Genomic DNA, 23,108 nt, shown 5'->3' on the forward strand with positions numbered 1-23,108 from the left:
TAAAAACCAAAATGCTTCTACATTAACATTAGCTGGAGTTGACACAAAAATCTCCTACATCCATCCTTTTTCATCTGTTTCCACTAACACTTGAACGCTTTCGGTGCAAAGGATGCCGGTCTCTGTAGTTCTCACTCCCCCTCGCTTTGCTCCACTGAGGCTGAAACAAAATTCAAGTTTTCGTCCAGAAGACACATGGACACTGATATTTGTCACCGGTCCAAAATGGTATCAAGATACTTCAGTTCTAGGGAGCTGGATAGGCAAAGGGCCTTTCCAATGTCCTGTCCAATATTGTGGTATTGTGAAATTAACAATATCGCTACATCCCCAATCAGTTACCATTTATCCACACACACACACACACACACTCAGCCACGTGTGGGTGGTCAGAGGAGCAGTGGACCTCATCCCCAGCTTTGCTGCGGTTTCATCCTCCACTCCCTTCTCTCCCAGCTGCTGCTCGGATCCCAGTGGCAGCAGCAGAAGTCACAAAGGCTGCCTTTGTTGTCGAGGCTTCTTCTCGACTGCCACAAGTTCTGTCCAGCAACTGTCAGCGGGACGCGGCCTGACCCGTCCACCTGTACAGATGTTTATGAATTGCGACATTGTCTTTTTCCTCTTTTCTCTGTTGTGCATGTGCTAATTTTGGAAAACATTTATCAGATTACTTTCTTTGTCTCTCTTTGTTTTCCTTCTTTCTTTCTTCCAGTTGATTCTCTTTGTCTCCTGAATACAGTGGTCACACAGTGTTTGGAAACTTTTTTCCAGTGAAACTTACATTATTCATTAGTGTTGTAGTTTCCACAGGTCAGAGTGCAGCCTCTCTGTATAAATATTAAGCAGCTGGGACTATGGTATGTTAAGAGGCATGGATGGAAGTCATGTAAATGAAAGCATGGCTTAACCCAAAGGCTTCTTTTTGAATTGTAGGTGGTCACAGTTGTGTGAGGCTGTGTTTACTCCCTGCGGTGACTCAACTAATTGCAGTAGTAGTTGTCTTTGCCTCAGAAGTCACCCAGACACCGATCTGGTGTACATTATCATCACAGGTTCATGTGAGCATTTCCGATATATACATATGTATATCTGCTTTACCCCCACAAACAGCACAAACCCTGTACTTATGTCCCACTCATGTGGTTTAGGTGGCAAATATCAGTGTAAACATACAAAGGTCTCTGAGATTGAGCACTTAAAAGGTTGTTTAAAAACTTGACCCTTTTCCCCTTCCTCCTGGCAGTGTCAAATCTGACTGTACTGAGTGAGATGGTTCTTTTTTATACAAGATGATTGACCTTGCCCTTTATTCTCTGCCATGACCTGGTATTAATATCCATCGTCAGTGATGTGATCGCATGTAAAACTTCTCACATCTGGCATAAGACATGCGTCTCCTGTGTCCATGCATGAAGTAGAAGAGGGAGTTTACTGCGGGATAAATGGTGGAGAAAGCTACGTTAAGAGATGCTCCATCCACGTTCAATACGTAGACTTTCTGCACTTTGTTCTCTATGTTGTGAATAAATAGAGAAATCTTACACTTTTAACTTCAGTTAGACAGATATCGTGATGTGTCGCTGTGTGATTGTCTTACAATATATTATCTATTCTCACAGAATCGTTGTGTCGTGATATTATTGTTATCGTGAGGTCTTGCTGTTTACTCGATAATAAGACAAATTCACTTTCAGAAAAGTCATCAACGTCCCCCCTAAGAACATGGAATCACATGCCTTTCTGCATGAATAAGTATTGAGATATAAATATTGAGGTTTGAGTGATTAGGAGAATTTCTTGTGAAGGTGCTGTATTCCCCTCCACTGTCCTTCTCTACCTACACTTCTGGTGTCTTGTAATGTGATTAAAGTCTATTAATCATCAAAGCAACTCTCCAGGGAGCCTGACTCATGAACTAAGGGGAAGAAGCAGAGGTGGGAAGTGTCAAAAAAAAAACGCTTTCAGCGAAATACTCTAACTCTCGTTCAGATCAGGAGAGAAAAGCCGGGGTCACTACCCAGCGAAGTGCTTGGGTTTTTGTGGCTTTGTCTGAGTTGTTTGACTTCTCTGTGCTCCCTTTTCCCTCCTAAAATTGTTTCTAATTGGTGAGGTTGAAGAGGTTTGGAAGTAAAATCAAGGTTAGATGGTACGAGTGCAGCAGAATTTGGATGTAATTTAGAATTTTTTCTCCCTTTGTCTGAAAAGCATCTCAGAAAGGTCTTTGGATCGACCCTGGATCTATCAGGGGACAGACAATGACAATGTTTTTTTCCCCACTATGACAGCATTTGCTTTTGTCCTCCCCCCCCTCCTGCCCCTTGTCTCCCCCTCCTGCCCCTCAGGTGGTCTATTTCACCGAAATGCACAAGATCTTCAGTGAGTTAACAGACCAAATCGACCAGGCAGGGCTGACTGACGAGCAGAGAGAGAGGGAGACCGAGGCCAAGCTCAGTGAGCTGCGTGCTCTCTCCATTGTCGCCGACGACTGAGGGAGGGAAGCCAAACACAAAAAAACAAACCGGGATGGGCTCGTTTCATGCTGCTCTGAATGGACTGCACCCTTTTTCAGGCTCTTCCTCGCAGTTTCAGACGGACAGCAGTGGCCTTAACCTGATTATCAGTTTGTGACCTCATCATCGCCCCTGGACCCCCCCCCCCCCAATTTTCTCTTGCACTACACTCCCTTGTTTCATTCTCCCAACAAAGCATGCCACACTAACTAAGCCATCGGCCATTATAAGCCAATATTGTAGAGAATCAAACATCTCTTGTCTGAACTCATTTACAGGGTCACATCTCGTGTTTCCTTATGTCTTTGTTTCTAGCATCTGTTACGCTTTAAAATCACAGACTGAATGTTTTGTAAGGTACAAACAAATGATAACTATATTTTGACCTTTGCTGGTCATGTACTAGGGTCGAAAACCCCCGTGCCACTATGAGCGAGGACTCCTAATGGTAACTTACAGGAAGATACTGGAAACGTCTCCTGTGCGTTATGTGTCTGCATCGTCCCCACTGTGGTTGTAACACATGAACCCTAACTTATGAACTTATGTGCAATTCTCCCCCGTGCAGCTGTGGTGAAAGATCGAGCTCTCCGGGCTGCAGAGAGACGCCGTTTTAAAGTCAAATCACTGTCCAAAAACAAAGGCTGGTGCTCCCTCCAGTGGAGAACACTGATCATGACGCACTCTTTCTTTCCATTCAAACCCTCCATCCTTTGTTCTATTGTTGGTGCTTCAGTTCATCAGCTCCTCCCGTCTCTGTGACCTGTGCACCAGCACATGAACACACTGCTCCTGGTTTTCTTTATTTTTGGACCAAAACAAATTGTCCGTACACTCTTTTGTTTCCACCTCAATCAAAGTACAACATCACCATGCTCTGGTTCATGGAATGACATGGTCATACATACACACAGATAGTTCCCCATCGTGTAATTGTTTTTGACTTAGTGTCATAACACGTTTTTATTTACTCTTTGACAATCTCTGTTTTAAAATTTGATTGACGCAAATGAATGAATCAATTTCCTTGTTTTTATATCGTGTAACATGCAAGTGTTATAATAACATGTATTAATGAAGGGTTTGTTTTTTCTAAATAATGCATAATCATTGAAGGATAAGTAGATTTTTTTTTTGTCAACAGTAACACTTGTGTTTGTTTTACTTAGGTTTTTAAATGTATTAATGCTACAAAGGGTCATTGTTTTGTGATATCGTTGCAGTGTTTAACCAATCAGGAAATAAATCAACAGTGACAATTGTGACTCTACATTGTTACCTCTGCATCAGTAAGTAAAAGGACAGAATTTCAACCACTTTATCTCGGCTGATATCGGGCAAAACACTCTAGACAGGTCACCAGTCCAGCACCGGGACACATGGAGACAAACAACCATCCACTATCACAATCCGAGTCAATTTAGAGTGTCCAATTTACCTAATAACCATATCTGCATGTTTTTGGACTGTGGGAGGAAACATGCAAACTCCAGAGAGTGCTAACCACTACACCAACCGTGTTGCCAGAGCACAGATTTCATTTAATAAAGGCTAATCTTAGACTACAGAGAAGGTTCACGGATGTTGTGAAGGACATGAGGACTGTTGGTATAATAGAAGAGGACACAAGGGATTGGGGCAAGATGATCTGCTGTGGCGACCCCTAGAGGGTGAAAGAGGAAGTTAACCTTGCAAAAGAAGAGAGTGTGTTGACATAGTGGGAAACTTGAGTGGCCCTGGTGGCAGTGTGTCGTCTCAGTGCTTTCTCTAGATCCACATTTTTCTACTTGAAATTTTAGTGGGTTAAGATATTCCAAGTGCATTGAAGTTTAGTTTCCTGGCATTTCTGCACATGATCATTATTATCCTGTTAGAGTTCACCAAGTTTACTCTGAAGTGCGCCATGAGTGACTTTCATGCAGCTTGCAGTCTAATACCCGTTATGTTTGATCATCCCTAAATTAAACTCTTTTCCAAAAACATTCACTTATTTCCAGTCTTGGAAAGTTGTTTTTCTAGTTTCAAAAACTTATCCAGGAATTCCTTTAATGTGTGAACCGTGAACAACTTGCTCAACATGTTACGCACTGCGGCTTTAAATGTCAGTCACACAAGTTTAATCAGTTACTCTTTTTTTATTATTTCTGTTCAGTTTTCCATTCAGATATGGAATCAGATATTTTCTGTTTTTCATGTCAATATTGGAACATTTTTTCAAAGTCACGGCTGCTGGAAATTCATTAGTTAAACATCAGGTCAAAATGTACATGCTCAACAGAAGTAGTTAGAATGCATTAACATCAAGCTTTGATCAAGGAAAACCAAACCACCTTAAAATACAAGCCTACAATTAGTGCAACATTTACAGCCCCATGAGAACAGTGTCCCTATATAAAAAAAACAAAACAAAACATGCTTGTGAATAAAATCAATGCCGACTGTGCAGTTTTTTTTCCTCATAACTTACGTGGTTCCTCTAAACAACAGTAAAATCACATTTCTAGATTAGTGACGAGGTGAAATCATGTTCGAGTCTGGAGTGAAACTGAATAATTGCTGGTCTCATTCCGTTACTTAATAGTTAACACATTACACATGTACAAGACTGAGTTACAACCCATTGCTGGACGTCTAAGATTTACATTTTTCTGACCAAAAGTTCACCTTCAGTTTTATTTTATTTTTAAATTTTCTTCCCTTTTTTTTGTTTTAGTTGACTTCACTAATCCTCGGCTGCTGAGTGTGAATTACTGAGTCTCTTAAATGGCCGTCTTGCTGTACATGCTCGTTATCTGCTCCTGAAAGAATTTGCGGATGTCCGTGCGTCTGCTCTTCAGCGTGGGCGTGAGAAGGCCGTTGGCGACACTGAACATTTCGGGATGCAAGTGAAGGTCCTTCACCTGGAGGGCGGAGGAGATACGACACAAAAAAATTAAATAAATCACAATAACGGCTCAATACTGAGAGGTTTAAAGCTCACAAAAGGTGTTCACCGTCATCAGAGGTTACTCACTTGCTCAAAGGACTTCAGCCCCGCTTCTTTGCCCACAACCGTCATGTCCTCTAATACTGCTTTCTTTACATCCTGTAGGAGGACAAGTAAAAATATTAACAAAGACATCACACAGCATGACGTGTAAGAGACAAGAGAATAAAGTGCCGCATACAGGATTTTGGCAAAGCTCCTCATGGGACCCCACAAATCCCCGCTCTTTAGCCCAGCCAACAAACACCTCGACGTCTGGCACGACTATGCCTAAGAGATAAGACTGGTGACACAGAACATGGAGAGAGAATCAAATATTTACCTCGGGTTTATGTTTTGTTTGCAGATTAACTGAACAGGGATTTTTGCTTTTGGTTTAAACCGTACCTGTAAACTGTCTCCATGCACAAACACCTGCAGCACGGGAAACGAGCGCATGTAGACGTTTTCTATCTTCTCCGGCGCGATGTATTCTCCCTGCGACAGCTTGAAGATGTGCTTCTTCCTGTCGATGATGCGTAGCTTCCCATTCTGGTGGAAGAGACGTGTGAATGTACATTTGCTCCTTTACAGGAAATGTAATTGGTTACACACTCACAGGCCATTTTATTAGGTACACCTTTGTAGTCCGCTTTGGCTATAAATCTTTGTGGAACTATTTTAACAAAGTTTACCTTTTCTCATGAGATTGTGGTCCATGCAGATGCTGCGGATTTGTCAGCTGCACTTTAATGTTACAAAATCTACTGTTCCACCACTCCCCAAAGTTGCTTAATTGGACTGAAATCTGTTGATGGTGAAGGTTATTTGAGAAACCAGTCTGAGATGATTTGAGATGGACATGGTCAACAACAATACCTCAAGTAGGCTGCATCATCTGAATGATGCTCAATTGGATTGGATACAAGGCAGGATGGATCCATTCATGTTATTTTTTTTTTGCCAAATTCCAGAAATCAAGACAAATAAGACCAGGCAACATTTTTCAAATCCTCTAATCCAAAGCTTTTGGTAATTCCGTGTAAAATGTCGCCTCAGTTTCTTGTACCTGGCTGAAATGAGAGGCATCCGGTGTGGTCTACTCCTGCTTTGAGGATCAGCATGCTCTATGTTCAGAGATCCTTCACAAATTTTGTTTATGAGTGGTTATTTAAGTTTAACTTTTTTATTTCAAACTAGGGATCCACAATATAGTCAGCACTATATCAGTATTGGCTCACGTCCTTGACCTGTATGATAGCGCCCTCTCCAACTATAATTTATTTTAAATGTTTATTTATCTTGCAAAATAAGGATATCTATATCTTATGGTAATTTCACTACAGAATAGACTAAATGACCTCTGCATATCAGAATATTATAAATCGGCAAAAGGTCCAATGTTGTGCATCTCTACTTCATACCATTCTCCTCATTTTCACCCAGAGAACTGCTGCTCACTGCATACTCTGTTTTTGTGGATGTTCTCTGCAGAGGTGGTTGTGTGTGAAAATAGAAAGTCAGCAGATTCTGTTAAAATCAGACCAACAGGTCACTTAAATCACATTGCCCACTTTGGACACTGCGTTGCTGTCCTGTGACTGGCTGATTCGACATCAGTGTAGTTAAACAGGTGTACCTAATAAAGTGATCAGTGAGTGTTTACGCCTGATCTTACTGGAAGCCACTGGCCCACATCTCCGCTGTGCAGCCAACCGTCGCTGTCCAAAGCCTCTGCTGTTCGTTCTGGGTCCTTCAGGTAACCTCTGAACACACTGGGACCACGGATGCAGATCTAACGCAGGGTCAAGTGTCAGCTTATTGTTTGATAAAGTGTGTTGTAGTTATATACATATATATTTATTGCATTTATTAGACTCACCTCTCCTTCTCCATTCTTTGCGTAGTAGTTCATGTCAGGGATGTCCACCAGCTTCACCATGGCACAAGGTAAAGGAGAACCAACATGACCTGACAGACAAAAAAAACAACATCTATTTCAAGATAAGATTCACTGAAAACACTCTCCAACTTGCATTTATTAATTGATTTACAACATTTTGGTGCTTTTTTTGGACTATTTACAAATTTTAAAACTGTCTAGCTGCAGAGATAACAAGTACATGTAGTACAACATGGAAATAATAGTTGACTTTTATACATGAGCTACAACACTTTCATTATTAATACAACAATATTTCATTAAAAAAAACTGTCAAAGCAGAAAAATCTCATCGTCAACTGAAGGGGAAAAAATGATCAACTTAGAAATCACAAACCTTTAACAACAATAAGCAGGAATCAAATTATTAAAGAATATGCAGCATCAGCGCAACCTTGAGTATCTACTGAAATCAGTCTTTTTACAGAATTACACTCTTCTGTTTTGCCTTTTTTCAGCAAAGATCATTTACCGACATTCAATTAAATTGTTTTCACAGCTAGTGACACATCCCTAACACAAACACTTGCTCAGGAGATGGAGGGAGCCTCTACTGGCACTAAAGCAGCAGTATTTCCCCAAAGTCTGGGTCGGGATTCATCACATGAAGTTAAAATCCATCTCTTGGCAATGCTTTGTTTAGAAATTCAAAATAATATTATGTGTTACAGATATGGCAATGTCAGTTGCTACTTTATTTGTTAGGATATTTTGATAGTTCTGTAAGAATGTGGGTCCCCTGATAGAAACAGTGGGGGGGGGGGGAAGAGTCGAGAATCTCCCGGGTTTCCTACCTGCGGTAAAGTCTCCCGGCAGAGAGAAGGTGCAGCCTGCGGTGCATTCCGTCTGACCGTAACCCTCAAATATCAGGCAGCCTAGAGTGGCTCTGAGGAAGGACAGCACTGTAGGGGAGATGGGTGCTGAGGCGGTCAGGACAAAGCGCAGATTTCCTCCCATAATGGCCTGAAACAGAGGTACAGAAGACACAGGCAACATTTATGTACCCAGCCAAAAATGTCCAAGTCTTGGTTCCTGTTTGTAGGATTCGCTGGTAAATCCTCACAGGGCCAATAATTATTTAATAATTTTTATTTGATTAGATAATGATTTTGTCTCCAACTCCTGGAATAGTTGTGCATTTCTTGTAATATCTGAATACAAGTTTGTTTGTGTATGTGCAGGGAGACGAGCATGAGCCGGGTCATACGCTACACATTCTGCGTTTCCACATGCACGTGCAGTACATGGCAGTAGTTCCATTCATACCGAGTTCACCTTCTTTCTATGCCCTTGTATTCTTTGGGCGATAGGTTGATCATATGTGGGTACCAGAAGACTCTGGACTGGAAGGTTTTGTGGCACAGGAAGGAGTGTGTGTGCTGTAGGTGTGCAAAGTCCACGAAAACTCAAACTGCAGGGAAACTCACGTTTGCTTTGTCTGTGTAACGCTGAGCCTAAGAGACCTCTGTGGACAGGTGCGCTTAGAAAAGAGATGACTAAGGCCTACTACTGTGTTTACAGGGCATGTGAGTGCAGTGGGAGCAAAGGCGGAAAATATTCTGACAGGAACGCGGAGCTTTAAAAAACTTGCTCTTGTTTCGCCTCGCTCCAATTTCGCTCACACCATGTGACACATCTGCGCCTATTTGGGCATTGTGCTGCTCAGTTATGTTTAAGCCACTCTATAGTTTAAGCTAAAATACGATATTTTTGGTAGTAAAGACCCGTACATACTCTGCAAGGAAAGAGAACTTTGATTGTTTTCCCAAGGTTTGAAGAACAAAATTAGCCAAGCCAGGACATTTTCTACTTTCACAAGAAACTCAAGTGGGCAGTTTCCGCTTTTCCTTAACCACACCCACTTTGAATTTTTGACCTATCACAATAGTTGTCGGACACCACACAGCAAAAAAGCAAGGGTGAGCAATCTGCATCTAAATGTGATGTAAAGCAGTGCAAATCATTTAAAAATAAAGCTCCGCAGCAACAACATGGAGAAGACAAATGATCCGAACAACTGACCTGAATCTTCTTAAACACCAGTTTGTCCCACACGCTGTTGTTGCGTACCACGCCGCTCCTGAGCTCCGCCTGCTTTCTCCTCACAGCGAAGTGAAGCAAAGCCCGACGCAGCGGAGACGTCACCGAGCCCAGGATCTTTACACAAGTCAGTCAAAACAGAGACAGACATTTGAACACATGACCCGCTCGGGAACGACGGCCTCTTAGAGTCTACGTAATTGGCACACGTGTGCTGACCTTGTCATATATGCGGTTGAGTAATCTGGGCACAACTGGGAAGAAGGTGGGTTTGAGAGTTTTAATGTCGTCCATGAGGAGAGAAATGTCGCCTTGGTAGAATCCTATTCTGGCCCCATGGCAGAACAAAGAAACCTGTGAAAGAAGAAGACAATTTAAATCAGGGTTTACACACAAATGCACTCAGAGAGAAGAAAAAAAAAAAAAGACATCCGAGGAGACAATAAATTACCTGAATCATCCTCTCAAACATGTGGGCAAGCGGCAGGTACGAGATCGACACGTCATCTTGCTTGATCACAAACGAACCCTGAGAGGAAAACACGGGAAATAAAAATGAGCAAAGGCACCGAGGGAGAGATAAAGTTCAAGCGTACGGCGAAGCCTCGCAGGCAATCAAACACGCTGTACGGCTTTCTCAGCGGCAGTTAGGTAGCAGAATCTTTATACGGGGGCAATTAGTTAAAGTACCTCACGTCGACAGGGGCAATCAAACAGCCAATTAATCATACCATTAGACACAGCAGGGAGAGGGGACAGCTTTAGAGACACAGAGACACAACGAGGAGAAGAAGAAGAAGAAGAAGAAGAAGAAGTGGAAGCTGTTCTCAATTAGACAAGGAGGTGGAAGTGTAGACAGACCTCCAGGATCTTAATGACAGAGGAAGTGTTGGAGGCGATGTTGCCGTGGGTGATCATGGCTCCCTTGGGCTTCCCTGGATAAATAAACAAGACATTATGGCAGTGCTGTGCACAGCAAAGGAAACTACAGTTGTGCCATAAAGAGAGGTTGTTAGTGGGCACTGAAGGACACTTCTCTAATGATGTGAGCGAAGGATAATTAGGGAGAGACTGGCGAGATCAGACGATACCTGTGGTTCCACTGGTGAAGCAGACCACGGCCAGATCCTGGGGCTGGGGCGGCTACAGCAGGCAGCAATAAAAAATGACAACATGACACCGTGTTTCCTCCACTCTTAATTCAAGCACTGTTTACAAGTGAGTGTTAATTACACCTTATGTGACAGGAACAACCCCCCCAAAAAAAGGACAACCCGGCACTTAGATGGGGGGGGGGGGGGGGGCTGACTATTTACTGGAACTAGTTTGGTGAGGCGACTCGGCAGCTGAGAGATGAGGAACTCACCACAGGATCTTTGAGGTTCTGCCTTCCTAGGTCCTAAGATGTGGACGAAGAGAAATCAAAATCAGTTTACTTCATCGGCACCGAGGATTTTTTTTTTTTTTTAAACGACTCTGCATCACAGTGATTGAGTTCTTCCACGCCGCTCACCATGAGCTGCTCCAGCTGCAGAACCTCCACCCCGCAGGCCTTCGCCCGCTCCGCGAAGGCTTCGCTGAAGCTGTTGAAGAGAACCAGGCAGGAGAGCGACGGAGTCACGCCTTTCTCCTTGTTCTCCAGCAGACACACACACTTCTCCTCACGGTCACAGACCACCAGAGAGATTTCCGCTGAAAGAGTTCGAACACACAAGTTCATCTTTACTGATCTCACACGGAAAAATCACAGACACATTTTTGTTCTCAGAGAGTTGATGAATGCTGCTTAAATGTGCATTAAAACACTTTTTTCCCCATCCAAAAGTTTATTTTGATGACCCGATTCATGTAATTAATGCTAAATTTATATATTAATTTTTAAATCAAACAATCCATAAACTATTGATTAATAAATGTTAGGTAATTTTGTGTAGTATTTGCCATTCTCTTAGGATCAAATATAGAGAAACACATATTGGTAGATCTCCAACAAAAGGAGCTTTTTTTTTTTACACTATTGGATACTAACCACTATATACAAATAAAAAACTAAAATGACATAAATACTATACAACATATTTATGGAAAGAAATTTGTACATTTACTCAAGAGTTACACTTATTTTGACATTTTATGTTGCTTTTTTTATTTTTTCTGCAATCATACACTGAATACTGACAACTATAATCAGTAGTTTGTACATTTACATTTTACATTCAAGACAAAGTGTGTTAAACATAAAAATTAAACACGCTTTTACAACAATTTAACTATGTTTTTGGCAGTAACACTAATGACCAAGTTTCCCTCTAGACAATGAGATTAACACAGATTTACAGAACAGTTTAAAGAATGCATATTTGGTTTTTTATAGAACACGTTAATTCAAACATAATTTAAGTATTTCTTTCACTACTGTTGCACAGTATTATCAGCACCGGATATCGGTATCAGCAGACACCAACAGCTAAATAAGCTGTTACCCCTTTTACGTTTATTTATTTTTCTGCAGTTTGACACGAGGGAAAAAACATACATATTGTACCGGTTATCGGCCCAAGCACTCCAGATATATCGTCAAAAAGTCAAATATTGTGCATCACTAGTTTATATAGCTTTCTTTTACAGTGTCTAAGTAAAAAAAGAATATGTAGAAATATATATACAGGCTAGCAGGCGCACCAATAATGACGAGGCTTATATTTTTCTGTGAACTGCACCTTTAAATAATTATGATGATAATAATGGTGAAGGTTTTTCTCACCCAGGTCGAGTATGTGGACCATGGCCTCCATCCCCAGTGTTTCATACAGAGGCACCAGTGCCATGGAGTAAGTGTAGCAGGCCAATTCTGTGATGATCCACTGTGACCAGCAGAGGGAGACAGAGCAGCACTGTTACACTCACTCATGCGTCACTCATTCTTATGAACTTGTCAAGTCAAATAACTGAAAATTAGACTTTAAAGACACATTAAACAGACACAGATGAATGTGATGGAGCACAAACTTGTGTCTCACACAGAAAACAGTTAGTGTTACTGAGAAGACATGTTTCAATATTCAATAGTCCCATTAAACACAAATCATACTTTAAAGATGAATTTATTAATAATAGAAAACAAACACATCTAGATCCATGAGAGTATAATCTGTATTTAATAAATACAGCATATATGAATATTCATTTTGAAAAATGCATTTTGCAAGGAATCTATCAAGCAGGTAATTGTTTAAAAATACATCTCGTCCTTGTGTGCAAATACAATCTTGTTATAAGCAGCAATAATTGAATTTATTTTTACACAGTGGTGTCATTTTAAACAGTTTGGTTCTTCAGTCACAGTTTCTCCTCTTTCCTGTAAATGTGCTTACACACGGGTCAGAATTTCCGTAAAAAGGACCATACATTTCCCGTCAAGTTCGTTTATTCTAAATCCCAAACTTAAGAAAGTTAACAAGTTGCATGTCAAAGCCAATGTTTTTATTACGGTAATTTCACTTTGCAGAAAGCCAGAGAATCGGCGTCTTACTCGCCAGAGGAGAGAGTTGAAAAAAAACAAAAACAAAAAAAACGACCGTGTATATGTTTCCATTTTTTGGCCTGTTTTTGCCCATTGAGACAAAGACTGAAAAAAGTTATCGTAAATATAATTTATACTGTTCAAAATTCAAATTTAAGATGCAAAATCTGTTTGTTTTTCTTCATTTTAAACCGGTAAAATACTTTTTAACTTGCAGTAAATTGTAAATAACTGCCAGATATTGAAAGTTATTCTGAAAAAATGGGCAAAAACATTCACTCACAGGACATTTTCTGGTCCTTTTATGGTTAAAATAAGCAAAAAAAAAGGCTTTGACAGAGGTGGCATTCACCGTGTTGTAAGATGATGTACCATCAAATGTTTGAGACATTATTTGAAGGCTGAAATCATACATCGTGTCACTTTAATCTCTATGAAAATGAAACAGGCAGTGGCACACGGGGTGTAAGTGTCAAGTTTTTACAAAGTAACTTCATACCTCTGGTCTGTTCTGTGCAAATATGGCAACAAACTGATCTGGGTTGGGCTGACAGCCTTTAGCCAGCAAACCAGAGCCCAGAGCCTGTGCCCGCTCAGCCACCTGAGGGATTTAAAAACACACACTGAGTCAAATAACAACACTAACAGGTTACACAGGTGACTGCATGATGAAAATACATGGAGAGAGAAAAAAGACCTCAGTGTAGGAGATCCACTGGTAAGGCTGACCGGGTTTCCTGAAGCCAAGGCACGGGCTGTTTCCTGTAAGGTCACATGAGGTCAAACGTGTGCAAGGTTTACAGCGTGATAACTGTTATTATTAGATGATGTATGTGCTGCATCTGAAAACAGGCTCTGTCAAGACCTGACCGATGGAGTGTTCATGTGTATCCACCAGCAGTGCAGGGGCGGGTGGAGACAAGAAGCATTTTTTCGGAATTTCTGAAACCTTTACTGGATTTGTGTTTTCAGTCAAACTCCGACCTGTTTGTAAATGTGCTTCCTTTGTAGGGGTGGGAATCTTATGTAAGACAAAAAGTCAACTGAATTGTGCTTTTAACGTGCAATATTTTTAACAGCTCAGCATCATTAGCACCAGTGTGGCTCTCAGTCATTCATTGCTCTTGCTCCTAGCATCACATGTAATTTCTATCCTACTCTCTTTCACCCGTGACTTCTGTTTTGGTTGCGTTGTCGAGTGTCGGGATCGCCGTGTCAGTGGAATAGCGCCACTGCTCGCCTCCATGCTTCTTTGTTATGTTCTCCCCATAAAGTGTCCAGGTGACGGCGTGCGTCAGTGAGTACCATCTATTTTACATTATTTAACATTTAAATAATCGGAATTTGGACATTTGTGAATCGAGATGCATTTTCCCCCCACCTCTATTCCTTTGTGTTAATCTTAACAAAACTTACATAACTTCTCCACCTCCCTCAAGCATAAAAACTTTACAGTTCAGGACTTATTTACATTTCTGAAAGACCGCTTTTATGCACAAAATCAAAAATGCACATGTAAACAGGCTGATAGAAACCCAAATGTTGCTTCACATGTTACTAAATCAGTCAGCTTTGACCACATTTTAAATGCAGTTTCATGTAAAGTGTTGACTGCAGTCACCTGAGATCCTGAGGCCTCTCTGGAACATGTCGTAAACCGTCCTGGTGTCATCGAAGTAAAAGTCGAGCAGCGTGTCATCTTTCAGAAGAGCCGATCGTCTGCAGCTGGGATCTCCCTACGACAAACACCGGCAAACAACTCTCTGATAAGTCACACCGGTCAGATCGTGACGACAGTGATGACGATGATCCACTCACGTTCACAGCCACAGACTGGGCTTGGAGGTCACAGGGAGGAAGCATGCGTCGAGGGCGGCTCATGAACCAGTACGCGGTGAGCGAGGCAACCACTCCTAAACCCAGGAGCGAGGAGGTGGACAGGAGCAGGGAGGACAGAGGAGGAGGCAGAGATCGCAGAAGACTCCACAAGTCCTCGGACCCTTTGTGTCCCGCGCTGGAGCCAAGTGACAGCAGCCACTCATGAAAATGCATAACTGAGAGGAAAAGACGAGAGGAAATGACATCACAGGGTTAGGGTTCAACTTGAGTTAGAATAAAATGTATAAATGTATTTTAAAAGGTCCAGTTGTTGTTGGACTAACAATAATTCAGATTATTTTTTAAAGAAATGAACATTCGAGTTGTGCGGGGCGAGGACCCTTTCATGACTATGAGTCCTACAAGTGGTCCTAGTTCAGGTTGTTGTTTCAGTAAAAATGAAATGACTGACAATAAATGCATTTGGGATACTGCAATATTTTTCAATGATGCATCAATTGAGGATTTCCTTTTTCAAGAAACACACTTGCCATGTAAAACTGCATTTAAAATAATAAACAATCCCCACTTTCTCTACTTCTTAAACAGTAAAATAGCAGCCAACGAGTCTGTTTCAAAGACTGGATTTCACTGGGTCACAGACTTGGCAACACACACACACAGAGGAGAGGAGAAGAAAAGGCCTGTTTGAGGATGGAGGGAGTGGGGAGACAACAGGAAGTAATAACGATTGGCTTAAAAGGAACAGTCTATAGGTTACTCTCAGGCATGTTGTCGGGCCACTGTTTCATCCAACAGGGAGCAAGAGACTCCGGGTCTGTGCGGTGGCGAGGGGCTGGTGATGATGGGGTGAGGGCGGGAGGAGGGAGTCATGGAGGGGAAGACCACCCCGCCCCCTGCCTCCATGAGTCCCTGTCAGAGACTTTATTGTTCATATAAAACAGCATGAAAGAGAAAGGAACTAAGAGGCAGAAAGGTAGTTTTTAAAGCTGCAAAACAAACTCCGGTTTAAAAAAGAAACTACATTTCTACTGAATGAAACACTTGGCGAGGAATTTGCGTCAATGGATAACTCTCTCCTTTCCCACATCCCCTCCTCCCCCTCCTCCCCACACAGCCCCAACAACCTCTCACCCACTTTCTCCCCCAGCTCCCAATAGAAGCAGGAATAAAGAGTGATATCATACCCCTCCCTCCTCGTTAACTGGGCTGATCCAGCTCAGTGATGCCACACATCACCCTCACTGTGTACCAAGTTTAATCTTTAAACTTAAACATTCTCAACTTAAACAGCACATCAAATGTGAATACAAAAACACACACAGAAATCTTAGCCCTTAACTTTCACCAGTTCCTCACAAATAAGGTTCTGCCTCATTAGGACCAGGATTTGGTCTCCATGAGGACTACTGGTCCTGACGAGGTCAGTGTTTATGACAGAAAATGTCCTTAAACGGTAAAATATAAAAGAACAAACACAATCAATTCATTTTCAGTTCCACAGCAGATCATTTAGAATGCAAATCACACAGAACAGAGGAAACGTTCTCTCACCAATCTGCACCAAAGCAGGACAGCCCACAGGCCGAGTTATGAATAAGTAAATACATTAATGAGTGAAATGCTAATCATTGTTTGTGCTTTTTTTTAAAACAAATATGCAGAATAAATCAGAGGAATTAAAAACTAGATGGAAAGAAAAATGTACAAAGAAATTATCAGAAATCTTAATAATACTATTAATTAATCAGAATTAAAATAAAATAATAACAAAGAAACAAGAAAGATGTGGGAAGGTAGACGCATATACTGTAGAAAGAAAGAGAAATAAAGAGATTAAGAAGAAATGAAATAAAGAAAAAAACAGACGCAAATGAAGAAGGAACAAAATATAGAAAGAATGAAAGATAATGAAATGTAACGAAGACACGTGAAACAGACTAAAAAGCTAGTTCTAGTGTTCTGTCCTCATGACTTGAGTGACTTTGCTCTGTAATCAGCTTTAACACAGTCTTTGTTCTAACTGTGGTTTAAAATTAAAAGTCACGGCCAGAAAAACCTGCAGGTTCTCGAGTGTTGAAGGAATTACCATCACGTCAGAAAAGACCGGACATTTCACACAAAGCAGCTGCTTCAGTCCCTCCATCATTAAAACAAACAGGAACAAACTTTGAAAAATGAAAATAATGACAGTTTCTGTCGACTCTGTGTCTCTCCACTACGCCCCCCCCCCACTCTCTCACTCTCTCACCCATTCATCAAGCCCACTGTCAAAGCTCAGACAGGAGCCATTGTGCTCGCAACTCTTATTCCCTGGAAGACGTGTCACAAAAGACAACACATGAAAACTCGCGGAAAGGAAACCAAATACCAAATGCATCTTTACAGCCAGTGCCAATCCCCCGCTCCCTCAGTGAAACCTGAGTGTCCCCTTTCTTCTGTCTTGTTCAGACCAGGTTTTAATGGTTCAATCCATTAACATCAAATTCAGCTTTGGGCCCCATAAAGGCTTGGGCTGGCCCTGCAACAGATGTCTTAATTACAGTGGCTTTCAATTGACCAAATGCAAATCAATTTATAACCTTTACTTTTTTTAAATAAAAATTATGGACTGGAAACAAATACAAATTCAGCAGGGGATCAAATAATTATTTGATTTTAAATTATTGTTATTAATGTCTTACTCACGTTGCTCGCAGGCGCTCTTGAAGAACAAGGTCAACACATAAAAAAGCTAAACTTCAGACACTGTTGCCTCGAGCAGGAGCAAAAATACATCAAATTGGGTTCAAACGGGGCTTTAGTCAAATATCTCTTTACAAAAGGCAGTAAAACACCAACTGGTTTAGACCTATAGGTTTTCCTTAGAGTGTAAAATAATATTAATTAAAAAAAACTAGGCAAGCATGAGCTCCAGGACACGAGCGTCAGAGACGTGTTTGTGTGGAATAAAGCTGGATCATGTGGAGTGGATGAAGCCGTGTTTTGTCCAAATGACGTCAACACGGAAGTGAACCAACACAACAATAAAAAAAACGCTATAAAACTGTTAGAATGCCAGTTCACATGGAGACGGGAGGTATGCGGCAGCCCGAGGCCGTTTGCAAGTCTCTGCTCATCCCCTGCTGCCGTGAGGCAACGACACACCTGAGAGCAGAGACCTCAGATTCTCAGCAGCTCCAGCTCAGTGTGTGACACTAACACCAGGGACGAGGAACAGTACGAGAGAACGTGAAAACAGAAACTACAAACTGGTTTTTGAGGAAGATCTGGCACCAAGTCAAACTGACAAACTGTATTTTGGGTGCATCAAAGTTAGGGATGGCTCGATACGGCTTTTAGGCATTCCGATATCGATATCACAGTCTTGAAAATGTACAATAATGAGCTGAACTCTGACAGCACTGCAGCTAAACACCTGCAGACTTTATTTCACAGACAGTCATTTATATTTAAGTAAGAGAGGGAGAGACAGAGCTGATCTATGTGTTAAATGTACAGTAGTACGTAACCACCACTCATGGTCTCTCAATCAAAACAATAACAAAAGACCTACTGTAGTTTGTTGATGTCGGGAGACAGCATGGGATCATGGGAATTGCTGTCTTGTGTCATTTGGTTCCCCGGTGCACAAAATAGCAAAGACGGGAAAAACTGAATCAAAACAATCTATTCTTATGTAGGGTTGCTAAACTGGAAACTCTCCATGGGATTTAACAGGAATGTATGAGAATAAACTGGACATTTTCAAAAGTGATGGTTGTGAACTTCAATATAGTCGGTAAATAAGATATTCGAGCACAATCTTTGCCCTAAAACAATCAGATGTGATGCAAAACACAGTTGAATATCAATGCTATTCCACATAACACACTACTTACTGAAGGACTATTGAGGCCACGCCCCCTACATGCACCTGCATCACAGATGATTTCTACAAACCTGACGCTTCATGGAATTTTTGTTCAATTCAAGAATTAAACAAACATTGATAAAGTTTTACTCTCAAATGAATCAGATTTTTTTAAATTGTATAATTTTGCATGCATGTCTGCTTATGACTAATCTAAATGTTTATATTTGTATATGACACAGTTTCTTTGAATTTTCCAAATGTCAAGTTAATTCTCATCAAGTCCCATGGAAAGATTTTGATATTTCAGTTCACAAACGTAACTTATCGTTGAATTTAAACGAGAATGTATTGAAAATAAGTCCCTGAATGAGAGGAAGGAGCTGTGTACAGTAGCCTGCACAGTTGCTGAGCTGGTGAAAGGAGCAAAGCTGGGGAATGAAACCCCCTGACCCAGAAAACTACAGGAGGTAACATGAGGAGGAGGAGGAGGTGTGTGTGGGGGGGGGGGGGTTTTAGTCCCCACACGAGCAGCAGCAGTGGCAGCAATAAAGTCTGCACACTTTCCATGTGCCCAGAGAAGTGAATGGTCCGATGGAGGGGGGAGGAGGAAGAGAGAGTTGGGGGAGACACACACACGTGATGCTGGCACAGCAGAGGGGGAAAAAGAAAGAATGAAACTCTGGGGTGTTTTTTTCCGGCTGTCCCAAGTAAAACAACAAGTGTGAACAACAATGATTTCCTTTCTTGATAAGGATGGAAGGAGGTAAAGGATAAATGAGGACGACATCGACACTGAGGAACCTTTGCTCTCCATCATGCGTCTCCCGTCGTATCACTTTTTATTAAAAGCAACTAGTGGCACTTTTTCACCACACAGTTCCAGCACGACTCGCCTCTACTCAGCTTTTTTTGCTAGTACCTGGTACTTTTTTTATTTTCAGTACCTGCTCTGGTGAGGTTCCAAGGGAGCTGACTGACACTAAAATGTGCCGGCCACTGATTGGTCGGAGAGTGTCATCACTGGAAGAGTCATGAGCGTGAAGACTCATCACTGGAAGAGTCATGAGCGTGAAGACTCATCACTGGAAGAGTCATGAGCGCGATGAGTCATCACTGGAAGAGTCATGAGCGTGAAGAGTCATCACTGGAAGAGTCATGAGCGTGAAGAGTCATCACTGGAAGAGTCATGAGCGTGAAGACTCATCACTGGAAGAGTCATGAGCGTGAAGAGTCATCACTGGAAGAGTCATGAGCGCGACGTCCGACACAAGAATCAAAGCGAACAATGCCCAACTGTAAATCGTTTAAAAAGACTTAAAAATCCTGAAAACATACGTTAATCTTCAACATTTCGCAAAGGAAATGTCTAAAATCAAAATATTTAACCGAGGAATCTGGTGTATTGTCATCACATGTGCACAACATCGATTAAGTAATGATCAGATGAATCGATTCTGAAAATAATTGTTAGTTGCAGCCCTTGTTTCTAGCTCATGTTACTTGGCGACATTCCCATAATTAGTTTTGTGTCAAAACAGATGAAGGCAACAGCAACATTGTGCTCATAAACGACTACGACTGAAAACACAAGTTTCAGAACTGAAAGTGACTGCTTAAAAAACCCAATCATTTAGCGTTTGAGAGTTTGAACTATATTAACTTGATCCGATTGGCTAACACCGGTGTTGGAATACCCGTGTACATGTGCGTCAGCCATTAGTCGCGGAATTATCATAAGCAGGAATCAGACGTGTTTAACGTTTCCCCACAAAGATTTATTGAATCAGAGAATCATTGAGCCCTGCGTGACTGAGAGCACAATCCTCAGCCGGCACAACCTGATCTACTGTTTACAACAGACGACGTCACATCGTCACCAAATCCCAGCTACATCCTACTCATCACCGATGGAGCTTGTTTAGGTCTGGCCCAGAGCTACACGCTAGAAATGTTGACCCCCATATGAAGCAGATCACAGCCTCAGATCTTTAGGTCCCTTTTTTTTGTGGAGGTCCCTCAAGGAGACGCCCTTGACTTTGGATCAACCTGCCCGAGGACACACGTCTCCCAGATTCAGTGGAATCTTTTGAAGTTACTTCATAAAAGTCATTTTTACAGACGTGCCTGCATCTGCCGTCTCTCTTACATCTTTTTATTTTCTGTTTTATTGCCTTTATTGGTTGTATTTAGTTATTTGAACTTGTTCTTGGCATTTTGTGGAAATTGACATCAGTAATGTTGCATTACTGCCTTCTACCTCTCCTTAGTTAGTTAGTTAGTTAATTTTAACAACAGTAATCATCATTAATGTGGCATTACTGCCTTCTACTTCTTTCTTTACCTCTTCTACTTGCACATATGTAGTTAGTTAGTTGTGTTTAACTACAACTGTTTCATTATCACCTTCACTTTCCTTTGTCTCTTCTTCCTTCTCATTATTTACTCATAGTTTAGTTAGTTTTCGTTGCCTTCTCTTGTGTCCGTCTCGGTTGGTTTCCTTTGTACACTTTAGTTTTTAAAGGCAAATCAGAGATGTTGTTTGTGTTTGGCCCTTTGGATGAGGTTAAAGGTTTTTTTCATGCCCCAAAATTCTAAATATGCAGGTAGAAGCAAGGTAGAAGCAAGAATTACTCGACAAAAACAAAACCCAAACATGCACGGTACACTGGAGCGAGGGACGTGAGGTGGAGTGTGATTTGAAAACAAAGAATCTCAGAAGACCTTCAGTTCTGGGCTGAAACACTTTGCAACTGTAATTATCCGCAGCTTGGATCAGGGACAAAATACCACAGCTATGTGCATAAGTTGACAGTTACACACGAGTGCATTCCAGTTTCTTTTAAAGCACACTGCAAAAAATATACAGTACATAAAAAACAAATTCAAAGACAAAATAAGTGAAAACCTCAGCTCAGAAAGTGAGTCCACACACATGAGGTTCTTACTGCGAGCAGGACTCAGTTGTTAACCTACATGTACAGGCAAAGGGACAGTCTTTTAAAGGACACAAATGTCCACGTTTGTTTTTTTGGACAGGGAGGACAGGTGGTTTGAAAGAAGGTGAAGGAAACCACGTCTGCAACACCACCAATGCTGTCCTTTCATCTCTGTCCAGGAGACTACCCCACATACCTCTGTGCGTCTTTACTGCTGGTTACGGAAGTTACGCAATACTTCCTCTAATTGAATTCAGGTGTGTCAATCAGGCTTTGGGCTCCGGGCCCCTTATCTCCAGAGAAGGACACTCTTAACGCTTCAGCGTACAGAGACATTTTGGACAATGCTATGCTTCCAACTTTGTTTTGCAATAGTTTGAGGAGGATCCGTTTCTATTACGTCATTAGTCTCCATTTGCGTACAAATACTTTTGTGCATTTATTGCAGCATTTAACGTCGCTTTGGGATGGGCTTTCCAGGTGTACGAAGACATTTCTTGAAAAGGTTGCTGTGTTGACAGTGGAGGCTCAATCCAACTGTGAGTGACTCCAGGCCTTCCATGCAGATTAAACTGGTCTTAACAACCTGTTGTTTCTCTCCCAGCGACTGCTGTCGACTCCCAGTGGCACAATTTGACGTTTCTTTGTAACATTACTGACTGTATCAAATGTATTATCGCTCTTATCGCTCGCTATTAACTCCTTGACTTCTATGCTGGCGCCCTCTACTACAATTTTAGTGGGATTGCTGAGGAAGAGTACAATTTGTGCAGATGCTTCTACTCTTTACATTTTTCATACATACATGTTTCTTTTTGTGCTCCTTTACTTCTGTAAATAGAACATATAATGACCTCTGTGAATGATGATGTGCTAATTTAACTTGACTTTATTGAAATAATGTCATAATTGTCATAAAAATTAAAATAATAATATCCTACCATGTTTCACAAATTAGAGCATGGATTGGTCGGTTTAACACAGATTAAATTAAGTTTTGTTTTTAATTCAATACTGTTTCTGTTAACACAATGGTCTAAGCACACTTAAGAGTGTTTAATGTTCATTTTGCACTGTAATTCAAGACAGTATTCTTGTTTTAAACATTAAACAAACATACCTCTAGACACAACAGCAGTTTAATGACATTAGGTATAAAGAATTAAAGAATAAGGTCTTAGAAAATGTGGTCTTAATAAAGTGCAGCAGAACATTCTCTCTGCAGCCTGGAAACTCATCAGCCAAACTTCTCGAACTTGGTCATGCGGGTTCACGAAACTTTCACACTGGACGTTAAAAGAGTAAAAACAAGACAAAAACCACAGAGATAACAAAGGAAACTTACTTTAACAAACACGAGGCTCGGGTTTTATCTCAGATTCTGTCCCGAAATTAGTTTTTCAGCTGCAGCGGCTTCATCGAGAGCTGGCGAGATCATGAAGCTGGAGACGCCACCCCGCCCACTTCCTGTCACAACCTTCAAAATAAAACCACTTT

At 41.3% G+C, this 23,108-nt stretch overlaps 2 protein-coding genes across 3 annotated transcripts in view; one reads left to right on the forward strand and one right to left on the reverse strand.

Annotated features, from left to right (window-relative positions):
- bin3 (bridging integrator 3) overlaps window positions 1–3,780 on the forward strand; it is a 42,777-nt gene extending 38,997 nt beyond the window's left edge. Inside the window, exon 9 of the mRNA XM_058636932.1 lies at window positions 2,343–3,780. Within this exon, the coding sequence (XP_058492915.1) occupies window positions 2,343–2,489 (147 nt within the window). The 3' untranslated portion in view covers window positions 2,490–3,780. The remainder of the gene's footprint in view (window positions 1–2,342) is intronic.
- An 845-nt stretch (window positions 3,781–4,625) lies between these two features.
- On the reverse strand, window positions 4,626–23,073 carry acsl2 (acyl-CoA synthetase long chain family member 2). Of its 2 annotated transcripts, none has more exons than XM_058636654.1 (20): window positions 22,957–23,073; window positions 14,799–15,034; window positions 14,602–14,716; window positions 13,678–13,742; window positions 13,480–13,581; window positions 12,222–12,321; window positions 10,971–11,149; window positions 10,824–10,856; window positions 10,549–10,600; window positions 10,319–10,392; window positions 9,909–9,986; window positions 9,677–9,811; window positions 9,440–9,574; window positions 8,212–8,380; window positions 7,358–7,446; window positions 7,154–7,270; window positions 5,884–6,027; window positions 5,678–5,779; window positions 5,524–5,595; window positions 4,626–5,410 (listed from the first exon to the last, which is right to left on the reverse strand). In XM_058636654.1, the coding sequence occupies exons 2-20, from the start codon at window positions 15,030–15,032 to the stop codon at window positions 5,270–5,272; spliced, it is 2,136 nt and encodes a 711-aa protein (XP_058492637.1). In that variant the 5' UTR covers window positions 15,033–15,034; window positions 22,957–23,073; the 3' UTR covers window positions 4,626–5,269. The 2 variants fall into 2 exon arrangements, with proteins under 2 accessions (XP_058492637.1, XP_058492636.1); XM_058636653.1 differs by lacking the exon at window positions 22,957–23,073 and adding an exon at window positions 17,508–17,764.
- Between the last annotated feature and the right edge of the window lie 35 nt (window positions 23,074–23,108).

This window comes from Solea solea, chromosome 8 (genome assembly GCF_958295425.1).
Source record: "Solea solea chromosome 8, fSolSol10.1, whole genome shotgun sequence".
NCBI lineage: Eukaryota > Metazoa > Chordata > Actinopteri > Pleuronectiformes > Soleidae > Solea > Solea solea.

Excerpts from the sequence above, each read along its gene's own strand:
- acsl2 (XM_058636654.1), bottom strand. The coding sequence starts at position 15,032 with ATGCATTTTCATGAGTGGCTGCTGTCACTTGGCTCCAGCGCGGGACAC. Across the intron at positions 14,717-14,798 it reads CCCAGTCTGTGGCTGTGAAC|GGAGATCCCAGCTGCAGACG; the intron begins GTGAGTGGATCA and ends TGTTTGTCGTAG. Across the intron at positions 8,381-9,439 it reads TGGTGTTTAAGAAGATTCAG|GCCATTATGGGAGGAAATCT; the intron begins GTCAGTTGTTCG and ends CCTCTGTTTCAG.